This window comes from Crocodylus siamensis, chromosome 4 (assembly GCF_052110815.1).
Source record: "Crocodylus siamensis isolate JL-2025a chromosome 4, ASM5211081v1, whole genome shotgun sequence".
Classification (NCBI taxonomy): domain Eukaryota; kingdom Metazoa; phylum Chordata; order Crocodylia; family Crocodylidae; genus Crocodylus; species Crocodylus siamensis.
Genome location: NC_143398.1, coordinates 215,222,131 through 215,234,634, shown reverse-complemented (window position 1 = coordinate 215,234,634; position 12,504 = coordinate 215,222,131). Strand labels below are relative to the sequence as shown.

Genomic DNA, 12,504 nt, shown 5'->3' with positions numbered 1-12,504 from the left:
AGCAAGCACAAGTCATTGTAGGTACTGAAAATGAGTTCTGATAACTCACACTCACTACAAGTGCAAAGATAAGCAACCCTAAATGCTAAAGCAAGTGGATACCTCTAAAAAATTTTTGAGAACTGTCAATTTGTAGGCTAAGACCAACTAACTCTAATACATAAATCTGAATACAAACCTAGACCTTCAAGAGAAAAAACAGCTACTGTGTTAGCTCACTATAACTCACTTTACTTACCTTCGAAACTGGGTGAGGGAAAAGCCATCATCATCAGTATGGGAAGAATCATAACTCCATGTATCATTATAGATCTGTAGAAAGAGCACAAGAGAGAAATGTTTATACTTTCATGATTAGATACTTTTTTTTCCCCCTCCAATCCCCCCCCCACACACACACACACACACACACCCCCCTACCCACCATGCAGCTTTATCAACTGGCATTCACTGATTCAACACATGATTTAGGCAGCACGTAGGTTTGTTTCTGGATATCACTCTCCCTCCCACCCCCATTACACATTATTTCCATCTCACTGCATTTACAACAATTTTAATTGTCCAAATAAAAGAGTCTCAGAAATAGCATTTGTTATTTTCCTCCAGATACTAACCCAGAGTACCAGCTTTACTCATGTAAGCCATCTTCCAATATTGTTTATAGATCCAAATACGATACAAATTCGTGACATAAACCTTGACCAACATACAGCCAAAAGTTCTGAACTTTCAAACGAGTCATTTTACGCATGAGATTAATCTGAATTTTACAGTGTTATGTCTTGTGGTTATGTCAGGGTGGACTGTGTAGTCTTGCCACTGGTTTTCAACTAATAGATTAGACAGAGGTCTCAAAAGTGTTGAAAATATAGACCGTCACAGAGAGCTCTGCAAAACAAGTCCTGCTGTTCATTAAATTCTCTTTAAAAATAGCACTCGATTCCCTTCAACCAACTTTATATTTACCAATTCTTTTCAGTTAAAAAAAAAATTATACCCAAAATATAAACATGGAAACTAACATCAGTTAAAATGATCAAAAGATCTTTCAACTCAAAGCCTGGAGTTTTAGTCGTAATAAACACAATCCTTAGCAGAATCACTGTCTGTAGGATGGAAGAGTTATATTATAAACTGTGTTAACCACTCTTAATTTCTAGCTCAAAAAGCAATAACTTCCTCTATTTCAAGAATCATTAACCAAATAACCTTCTCCAGCTATTTCTTTTCATATGCCAATGCAACAGTGTCAATATTCCAGCTCTTTCAACAGGTAAGTATTCATTTTCTGTCTCTCACTAGAAACAAGATGGGAACAGAAGACTGGAACAGAACATTGTGCCAGGGATACCCCGAAATAAAATATAACATCATTTTGAGCAATAAAAAGTGTGGAAGACAGCCAACTCATCTTTGTTGTAATGTTTGAAGATAAGTAGAAGGGTGCTTTGCCATTAAAAAAAAAGTATGTGCAAGTTGATGGAGATGACTTGGACAGTCTTCCTCTTTAATACCCCAAACTGTCAGTTACCAAGTTTCATTTGTCTCAACAGCTCACAAAAAAAAAAAAAAAAAATTCTTCTTGACACTGTATCCAGATGAAATTATGCAAGCCTGGGAAAAAGGTGGCAGATTCAACATGCCATCTCCTTTCAAACATATCAACAGCTCAAGTGCCCATACAGAAAAAACTGATTTTAGTGATGTTGGTATCTAGCCACCACAGAGGTGGCTAAAGAAGCAACCCTGGAGGGGAGACATACCGCAGGGTTGTATAATCTCCAGAAATTCTCCAGTTCACTCCCAGCCTCATTTGGAGGGCAAGTAGGACACGCATTCTATACCAACCCAGAAGAGCTAACTGGCCAGGAATAGGGACAGAGTGAAGCAAACAAATACAGAGCAAAATCCACTGTTTCCTCCCTCTAGAATTTAAGGCATTAAACGTAAATATACGAAAGGTTACCTGAAAATATAGTAAGAGACTGAAGAAAAAAGTCATGACATAGAAATGAGGGAGACACCACAAAACATTTACATTCTGAAGAATCCTTTGACAGTTTCTCAAACACAAAAACAGATACTTTTCTAGGATTGGAGAAGGCAATGGGAGTACACCAGGACCCTTCGCTCTGGGGAAGCAATGATCTCTTTCTAAAATGTGACCTATTAGAGAGGTGCTTCTCTCACCCTGAAATATAAACATACACCGTATATGATTCCAAACAAAAAATAAATTAAACTAAATGAAAATGGACCATAAAACTTTCAAGACATGAATAAAAGCTCTTCCACTAGGCAAAGGGATCAACTTTCAAAAAAAGGGCATCCGTGACAGGGGGCAGCTCTTGGAGCCAGTTCTCATACCAGCCCGCCCACCTGTCTCTATGCGGTAGTCCACCCAGTCTCTCCTGCCACGACTTTGCTGTTCCATAAGCTGTTGATATAATGCAGGAGACTGCCCATTACTGCCCCGATGCCAGGGAGCACTAGCTGCGGCTCCATGCTCCCGTACACTGCAGCCCATGCCTCGCAGATGGCATCCACATTATGTAATCATAATCTACACCAAGACTGGTGCTCCAGGGTCCCACAGAGACTCTCGCTCCCTCTCTGGAGCAGCGGGTCATTATGCTTCCCCTTAAGGTCTTTCCTTCAACTCAGTCTTGGCCTCCTTACAGCAGGGGACTTACTGGGGTCAGAACTCATCCCTAAATCTCTGGCTGAGCCCCCCACTCGAACTCTTGCCCAAACTATGGCCTCAGGCATCCACAACCATGCCTTGGCCTCTTCCCCACACCTGAAATTCCTACATCACCACACACCACCCTGGGGTCTTATCTTCACAAACAACTCACTCACAGGGCTGGCCCTTGTGTTGCCTTTCAGGCTTACTCCAAGTTCGGTCCTACTCAATGCACCCCTGGGACTGCCCATCAGGCCTACTCCCATTCAACCCTACTCAGCCCCCATCGTGCACAGCCCTTCAAGCCTACTCCCATTCAGCCCTACACTATGTGGGGGCCACGCTGTATACTCCCCGTGCTACCCCTCCTGAGGTCTCGCAGATCTCTCATCCCTGCCGGGCTAAGGCACCTACACATAGGCATACCTGGCCCCCACTACTCCCAACATCTCTACACCATCCCCTCTGGGGTCTCTGGGATCTCGTATTCTTGCTGGGCTCAGGTAGCACTCTGCTTGCCGTGTCTGGCCCCACTGCTCCCACAACTGCCTCCAAAGGCCACCCAAAGATGAGGGCTAGGGTTAAGGCACCCCTTCTCACCTTTCACCGGGGAGGTAACTGGCCTGGCATTTCCTGGGGGTTCCCGCACCACCCACAGCCCCACCAGGCCACCCTTCCCTAGCAGGGTTTAGTTTTAGGTCACACCAAGGACCACAAGCCTCCTGCTCTTACCTTTCAGATGTTCCTGCTGTAGCTCAGCCAGGCAGTGTTTCTGCCTGGGTTGGCAGCAGCAAACTGCAGCCTTTATATCCCATGCTCTCAAAATGGCTGCCATCAACAGGTACCTGGTAGCTGCCCAACTCTGCCCTTAAATGGTGCCCTGCCACAGCATCTGCTCAACTGTTTGATGCTTGAACTATCAGGCCATGTTCAGAAACCCCTATAGATGATACCAGAAGATCTAGTTTCATTACAATTACAGAGCTTAAAGGGAATCATCATCATTATGAAAACACTATGGCAGAGAAGTCACTTGCCCTGTGCCAACCAGCAGACCAGTGGAGAGCTGAAATGGTCTTGCAAAACCTAGTCCAGGACTCCATCCAGTAAGCTAGGGATGCTCAACCTGAGGCTGATAAAGCCACTGTACCTACCCCACAGGGATCCCCATGGATCAGGAAATTTGGTGGTGGGGCTCAGTATCCATTAATTTGGATACCCACTCTCCTGGCAAATCCCAAAACCCCAAGCTCTTCACAGCTGGTCAGGGGCAAACTATGCCTGATTTTCCCCACCACTGAGGGGGTGCAGGATCACACCCTCTTCCCCCCCCTGCAGGGCCAGGTTGAGGCTATGTCATGCCTCTTTCTTCCCAAAACTCCTTACTTTCTATAAAAATCATCAGTTGAATGTCTGACATACCAGATCTGTGTTAGATCTATGTTAGAGGGCATATCTGTCCAAAGTACTTCAGCAGCTCATATAGCTATTATACAGAGCTCTCCCATTACAAATCTGAATGATAGCGTGAAAGATCAGTCTATTAACATACTCAAATATGCATTTTATAACATACTTAGCCCTCTCAAAAGGGAAAGCCAGATGCCAGGTAGTACCTGGCTGCTTCTCTGAAACTTTCTTCTTGTAGACATTCCTTCTCCGAAAGGCCTAAAAGAATATTTTGTCTACTGGCTCTGAAGTGCCATGCATACTTACTACAGCTTTTTTTTTTTTTTTTTTTAAAACACCTCACCCTGTACATATTTATCAACAATTAAAATCTTGTCCTGTGTTTGTGCAGACAAGGTACAGCCCTTAGACTTCTGGCAAATAGCTGTTGTGGCCCGTAAGGCTTCACAACTGAGTTATTCCACTACAGCTGGATCTGCTATAAATCTGAGCACAAGAGAAGAGGGGTGGGAGGAGACTAAAATAAAAGTATCCTGATTTTCCTCTGAAAAAAAGTTACCCAAAACATGTAACTAAAATAAATAAAAACTCTTGAATACTTTATTCTGCACAAAGATTTCTGTCTGCTTCAAAATGTTCCTTTTGTTTGGATTTATATTAAATAAAAAGACAGACACCAGCAAGCAAGAGAGATATCTCTTCTTACTGTATGTGGTTATCCAGCTCCAGCCAACATACTGTGTTTAGATAGCTGAAAGCCTGCCAAAAACTTTGGAAGAGAAGTCAGGATCCCTAGCTGGTTGCCATTTTGCTCAGAGACTGCAGTATCTGCTGTTAGCCTATTAATTCAGCTAGTTAAAAATAAACCCCGAAAGAAAACCCATTTATAAATCAGCTCCAGGATCAGATGCCAACAGTCAAAACAAAGAGGGGGTTCAACAAACTCCCTCTTATCGAGAGAGAAATGAACCCATCAAAAAAGAAATCCTTCACAGAGATTAGCATATGACTGTTTGTAAGAAAAGAAATGCAACCCTCTGCTGGCTGAGCCGTCCCTCTGATGTGCTGGCTGGAAGGGGTAGGGGAAGAGGTGGCACTGGTCCAAATTGCATAGCCTTGGAGAGCAGCTCAGTACTGTTGCCTGTTCAAAATGATCTGTCACTTCAGACTTATCCTCCGATAAGCCCTTCTGCCGTACAATCCCATCTCCAGTTAGTCGACTGCCTTCTCAGCTTTGATTTCCCAGCAACATCCTTGCTTCTCAAAGTTTTAGATTAAATGTTTCCTGCTGCAGAGATAAACCTGACAAAGACACTACTGTTTCCAAGCTTGAAAGTGCTGAGCACTGAAGGAAAACAGCCCTGGCTGCTTACCTGCAGGAGTCAGACATACTTGTGGTTCAGGAAAAAAAAGAAAAGTAGTTACAGCCAATAAGCTGCACCTTTTTTCAGAATACATCAAAGCTGACTCCCATGACTGTGCTCTGGCAGGAGCATTACATGAGAGCTGGTGCTCTATTGTCTTGGTATTTGCTATGTTATCACTAGCCTCCTACAAACCCAAGCAGACACAAACTAATTGGGGCAAGTCTGAGTTATGGTCACTGAAAACACTGTACCATAATCTACTTAAAATATACCGGCTATAAAATGAGTATGATTCCCCTCCATAAAAATGTAATTTAAAGAGATGCCTTTAAGCTCCAAAATATATTCATAATAATGCATAAGGCAGTGAAAGCTATGCCATTTTAAAACTGCAAAATATACAAGATTCCATAACACATTCTAAAAAGAACCATTACAAGAGTTCAGTAAATATACTGTATTAGTATTGGTAAGAGTAAAATACAAATCTAGCAGCAAAACTAAAATTATTATAGTCGGGACTTAAACAGCGCTTTATTCTAAACTTTAAAAATATACCCAATGTTTATACAGCATTTTGAAGTCATACTGTGAGGTCAAAGGAGGAATGCTCATTATATTACTACATTAATGTCCAAGATTATTACAACAACTTTTTTTTTATCCAACCTTTTATTTATATTTATAATGCTGGGGTGGAGGTTCAGGTTTTGTTTGTTTGTTTTTGGGGGTTCCGTTTCTCTCAGCTCAGGTGATGAAGTTACATATTTTACTCACCACCAGAAGTATGCTGCAAAGTTTAGAAACCAGTGTGAACTCCAAGCTGGAAGAGTTTAGAATCCAAGGTCCCAAACCGGGATGCGCCTGAACCCTTCTACCTGGATGGAGTCAGCTGGAGTGAAGTTAACAGAACTCTGTATAAATGGAAAGGCTCATACCTCCAAACCCCTTTTGCAGGTTCAGGAACACATAGAAAAGGGAAGGGATGAAGCAAAGGCCCAGTAAGTACAGTACTGTGTGGACCATATTTTGGATTGATTGTTTTCTGGGAGGAAGAGACCTGGCTCAAGTTTAGGATTTGTGGGGCTGATGCGTGCTTTAAAAGGCAGCCAAGGATAGTGGAGAGGTAGAGCAGATAGGTTTCTAGTCAGTTTCACTTTCAGACTTTCTTACATTAACACAAGACTGAGCTGTAAACACAGCACAGAAATGTTTTTAAACACACACACACACACACACACACACACACACACGATTAAAAAAAAAACAAAGCTATTTCCATTAGAATTAAAAGCAAATGAAAACAAGTTTCAGGGTTTTTTAAATTATGCAGTACCAAATTCCACACCCAATTTTGGATATTATTGTCTGGTTTTTAATTACTGTTTTTGAAGGACTATTCCTGTACTGCATTTGGCCCCAAGCTCCATTAATTGTAAAGTTTTAATAGTAATAAGGGCTCTTGTTCAAGTGCAAATGAAAGCATCTGAAAGTAAAACCTTCTTTCAAAATGTTTATATTCTCAGACAGCATTATGTACATGGCAATATAGAACAATACAAGACAAACTACACAGAAATAAAGCCAGTAGGATTAGAAAAGACTACTTATATTGCCAAGCTGAAAGAAGCAAGCAAGGAAAGCAAACTGGAAAAGGTATACTTAAGTATTTTTTTAAAGAATTATTTACTTAATGTAGTGCATAAATACGCATACATGGATTAGCATGGTGGGTTCATAAATCTGTAAAATACACAATGTTTTATATTGAACATTCATGCTATTTAGGGTCTGGCATTTATTTTATTTTTTTTTACGAAGAGACACTTAGACTTGTACAGCTAAATTCACCAGAGATTTTGCTTTCATTACCCATCCAACTTTCAGTTGCAGAAAGGGTATGGCAGGTCAGACATTTCCTGGACTATGCACAATTAGAGCTACCATGATCACTAGGACTAGGGACAGAAATTACACATAAGCTGATATAAGTGATCAAAAACCCATTTAAACCTGTAACAGAACAGAAATTCAGTGCACATAAAACTTTCAATATGGCCACACCTGGTTTAAGATAAACCTGGATGGATGTAGTATCAGACTTAATTGATTTAAGTTAAACTGGTCTATGGAACTTCTGTTTCAGATCCCCTCCTGACTCAGGTTATGTCTCAGTCCCCCGGCATTAGGGTTACCATGCGTATGGGTTTTCCCGGACATGTCCTCTTTTTTGGCTCCCTGTGCTGCATCTAGGTGGGTTTTTAAAGTAAGAGCAAATGTCCAGGTTTTTTACTGGTCCTCTACTCTCCTGGGCTAGCTACTTGGGGCTGGGAGCAGCAGGCAAGGTGATTAGCTGTCAGGGGTCATGTGCTCCCTGCGTGAGCCCCAGCAAGCCAGGTAAAGTGACACTGAGTGCATACATGTGTACGTGAGAGTGGACATGCACGCAACACGTGAGCTGCTTGGGCAGAAGGGCTGGTGGGGCAGAGATCTATGGAACAAGGGCTGCAGGTCCAGAGGAGTGAGGGGCAGAGGCAGGGCACAGGCATATCATGGTCCCCCACACAATCATATCCCCCCTTCCCTCCCAGATGTCCTTTTTTTTTTGGATGCTGGAAATATGGTAACCCTACCCAGCATCCCAGAATATTGTGGCCCCCTGTTAACCCCACCTCGCAGGGCAGGCTGGCTAGTCTTGGCTGTGCTGTCTGCTCTGGCAGAGCCTAGGCTGGCCCTGCACTGTGGCTGTCACAGAACCAAGGCAGCAGGTGCTGCCTGCACCAGTCAGCCCTGTGGGGCAGTGGGGGGAGCAGGCAGGGGAACAGAACCCCCAGCCCAGAGCCCTGGTCTGAGAAGGTTGCTGCCACCCTCCTAGGACAAGCCAGCATAAGTCACTGACCTGCTGAGGGAGGGGTGTAGAGGTGAAAGTAGTCCCCCCTCCCCAGGCCAGCCCCCAAGCCCAGTATAGGGAAGCCCCATGACAGAGAGCCCCCAAGCCCTGGTCTTCCCAGCTTTATGGGCAGGGGGGAGGGGGGCGATTCCCCCATCAAGGCTGAGCTGGCACAAGTCACCAATGTGAAGTGGGGAGGGAGAAATAAAGCCACCCACCCTGGTCTCAGCCACCCTGAGCTGGGATCTTCCCAGCTGCAGGGGCTAAGAAGGTGGGGGGGAGGGGGTTTCCCCACTCCCTGCCCAGCTGGGCTGGCTCCATAGAAGGAAGCATTGGGTCCTGCTCCCAGCCCAAGGCCTCAGGCTCATCTTGCCAGCTGCTGCTGGTGCCAGATTCCACCAGGACGCATCAGAAGGTTCAAGGGGCTTGCACCAGATGGCAGGGCACAATCTCTTTCACCCTCTGTCTTTTGGCCTGGGTTAGTGCAGGTCTCCACCTGCCTTTCTCAATTGAAAACTGAATGTCAGTTCAGCTCATTAATCAATTCAATCTATGCGGCCTAGACAAACCCACAAAGACTGAATCGATTCTGCCTTGGGCTTTTTGACTGCCTGTACTTAGCCCTGAGGACATTCATAACATGAGTCCACAGGATTTAAGAGTTTTGCATCATGCCTGCCTACTGTCACTGCTCTTTTGCAGCAACACTCTCTTATCAACAACATTTCTTTTGGGAAGATTTTCTATACCATGTATTTAGAAGATAACCCTGGTAGGGTAAGAGTAATTTAGGAGCAACACAGTAGCAACAAATTCATGTCCTAATGCCAACAGACTGGACAGTATTTAGAATCAAGGTGGGTTACAGTATTATTTATGCAAATGCATAGCTTCAGATGATTCCTGGAATTCATACATACATTTCATTAGGACAAAAATTAAAGTCAAGCTGGGTGAGCCATTAGGGAAGTTATATTCAGTCACTCAGGGATTTTAAAAAAGTAAAAAGGTCAAAAACTTAAAAACTAAGACCTCGACTACAACAAGCAGCTAGGGGGTCGTCTTCTGTTCTGAATCACCAATGGCACATACCCATCCCACCCCATGAATACCAAACAGAAGAAAAACAGGATGAATTAACCAAAAAAAAAGCACTATGTTGCATCTCAACATGGAATAGAATAGAAACATAAGTGATTAAACAAGTTCAAAGTATTATGAAGAAATCAGAAGCACCCACACTATCACCAACAGTAGTAGTGGCAACTAGCCAAGAGCCTAAGGGCTGTAGATACCAATCATATATTTTGATAAAATCTAAAGTACAAGACAGACATAACATTGGTCTGTAATTCTACCTTCCATGAGAGCTGCACATCAGCTGAGTTTATCAGCAGTTAAAGACTGTACAAGTCTGGTCCTCACACTGCAGATTCAGCAAATAATTACAGATGGATCTCTAGTGGTATTTCTCAAACTGGGGTGCACAGAAGGTAGATGGTAAGTCAGATGATGGAATGAGAAACAAAACAAGGGGAAAAAAAATAAATGGAGGAAGAGACAGAAAAAGGGAAAAAAAAGAACTAAAAAATGCCTTAGGTTGTTGCAGATGTTACAATACAAGACTACCATCACAAAGCATTACCTTTTTATTATCCATAATGTGGAATTAGAGAAGCCCACAGCAGCATAAAAAACTTATCAAAGAGTACGCCATCCAAAAAATATTTGAGAACCAGATGTCTGGAGAAGCTGGGGAGCTTAAACATATAAACCAGAGCCAGAAGCATGAAAGATTTGCTCTCTAAGTTAGGTCCTGCAAGATTAATATATTCTGCATTGCCAAGATGTGTTTGAGACAACAGGGAAAAACACTGCATTTGACATCTGCAGAGGTGTGGGTAAGGCACTTGTCATGACTGTGCTCACTCTTTTATTTCATCTTCGGTTAAGACAAGGTGGGCAAAATACAACCCATGGACCGGATCAGCCAGTGGACCCACAGACCTGCACCCACCAGTTGACTGAATTTGGCCCTCAGCAACCCTTGCAGCACTCCACATGTGGCTGAGCCCCACCCATTCCAGATGGACCCTGAGGTGGTGCAGGGTCACTTGGAAGAACTGGATGCCTTTAAGTCGGCAGGCCCGGATGAGCTCCATCCAAGGGTACTGAAGGCACTGGCCGACATCATTGCAGAGCCACTGGCGGGAATATTTGAATGCTCGTGGCGCACGGGTCAAGTCCCGGAGGACTGGAAAAGGGCCAATGTGGTTCCCATTTTCAAGAAGGGGAGGAAGGAGGACCCGGGTAACTATAGGCCAGTCAGTCTCACCTCCATCCTTGGCAAAATCTTTGAAAAAATCATCAAGGCTCACATTTGTGAGAGCCCGGCAGGACAAATTATGCTGAGGAGAAACCAGCACGGTTTCGTGGCAGGCAGATCGTGCCTGACCAATCTAGTCTCTTTTTATGACCAGGTCACAAAACGCCTCGACGCAGGAGGAGGGGTGGATGTCGTATACTTGGACTTCAGGAAGGCCTTTGATACGGTATCCCACCCCATACTGGTGAACAAGTTAAGGGGCTGTGACTTGGATGACTGCACAGTCCGGTGGGTGGAGAATTGGCTGGAGGGTCGCACCCAGAGAGTCGTGGTGGATGGGTCGGTTTCGACCTGGAAGAGTGTGGGCAGTGGGGTCCCGCAGGGCTCGGTGCTTGGACCGATACTCTTTAATGTCTTCATCAGCGACTTGGACGAGGGGGTGAAATGTACTCTGTCCAAGTTTGCAGATGACACTAAGCTATGGGGCGAAGTGGACACGCTGGAGGGCAGGGAACAGCTGCAAGCAGACCTGGACAGGTTAGACAAGTGGGCAGAAAACAACAGAATGCAGTTCAACAAGGAGAAATGCAAAGTGCTGCATCTAGGGAGGAAAAATGTCCAGCACACCTACAGCCTAGGAAATGACCTGCTGGGTGGCACGGAAGTGGAAAGGGATCTTGGAGTCCTAGTGGACTCCAAGATGAACATGAGTCGGCAGTGTGACGAAACCATCAAAAAGCCAATGGCACTTTATCGTGCATCAGCAGATGCATGACAAATAGGTCCAAGGAGGTGATACTTCCCCTCTATCGGGCGCTGGTCAGACCGCAGCTGGAGTACTGCGTGCAATTCTGGGCGCCGCACTTCAAGAAGGATGCGGATAACCTGGAGAGGGTCCAGAGAAGGGCCACTCGTATGGTTAAGGGCCTGCAGGCCAAGCCCTACGAGGAGAGATTAGAGAAACTGGACCTTTTCAGCCTCCGCAAGAGAAGGTTGAGAGGCGACCTGGTGGCTGCCTATAAGTTCGTCAGGGGGGCACAGAAGGGAATTGGTGAGTATTTATTCACCAAGGCACCCCCGGGGGTTACAAGAAATAATGGCCACAAGCTAGAAGAGAGCAGATTTAGATTGGATATTAGGAGGAACTTCTTCACAGTTCGAGTGGCCAAGGTCTGGAACGGGCTCCCAAGGGAGGTGGTGCTCTCCCCTACCCTGGGGGTCTTCAAGCAAAGGCTAGATGTGTATCTAGCTGGGGTAATGTAGGCCCAGCACTCTTTCCTGCTTATGCAGGGGGTCGGACTCGATGATCTATTGAGGTCCCTTCCGACCCTAGCGTCTATGAATCTATGCTGCACTGTTCCAAGCAAGGGGGAAGCTGCACCTGGGTGGTTCCTGCCCTAGTGCATGGGACTCTAGCTCCAATTCTGGGACACCTTCTACCCACCCTGTCAAGCAGGAGGAGGAGCTGCTGGAGGCAAGGAAAGCCGAGCACCAGAAGCATCCCCATCAGGGCTGGGGCCAGTGGGGCACAAGCTGCCTCAGGCAGAAGCAGGTGGGGCTCAGCCCCGTACAGAGGGCTGCAGAGGTAGCCACAGGCCAGACTGGAGGGGCAAGGAGGGGCACAGACCACACTGACCAGGCAAACTGTTGCACACACTCCCGCCACTCCCCCAAACCTTGGCCAGCTCCATGGGCAGCCCCCCCCCGCCACAATCTATATACAAAAGTAAGACTTTATTCTCAGCTATTACGCAATCACCTTTATATGCACTACTCAAAAATACATAAATCAGGTCAGAAATGATTATTTGAAACAAAATTA

General features: G+C 45.0%; 1 protein-coding gene across 5 annotated transcripts in view; it reads right to left on the bottom strand.

Moving 5' to 3' along the window:
• Positions 1–12,504, bottom strand: part of ACVR1 (activin A receptor type 1) — a 114,795-nt gene that overhangs the window by 61,338 nt on the left and 40,953 nt on the right. For all 5 annotated transcript variants that reach the window (XM_090045683.1, XM_090045684.1, XM_090045685.1 and 2 more), the window contains exon 2: positions 239–312. In XM_090045683.1, the coding sequence (XP_089901809.1) occupies positions 239–312 (74 nt within the window). The remainder of the gene's footprint in view (positions 1–238; positions 313–12,504) is intronic.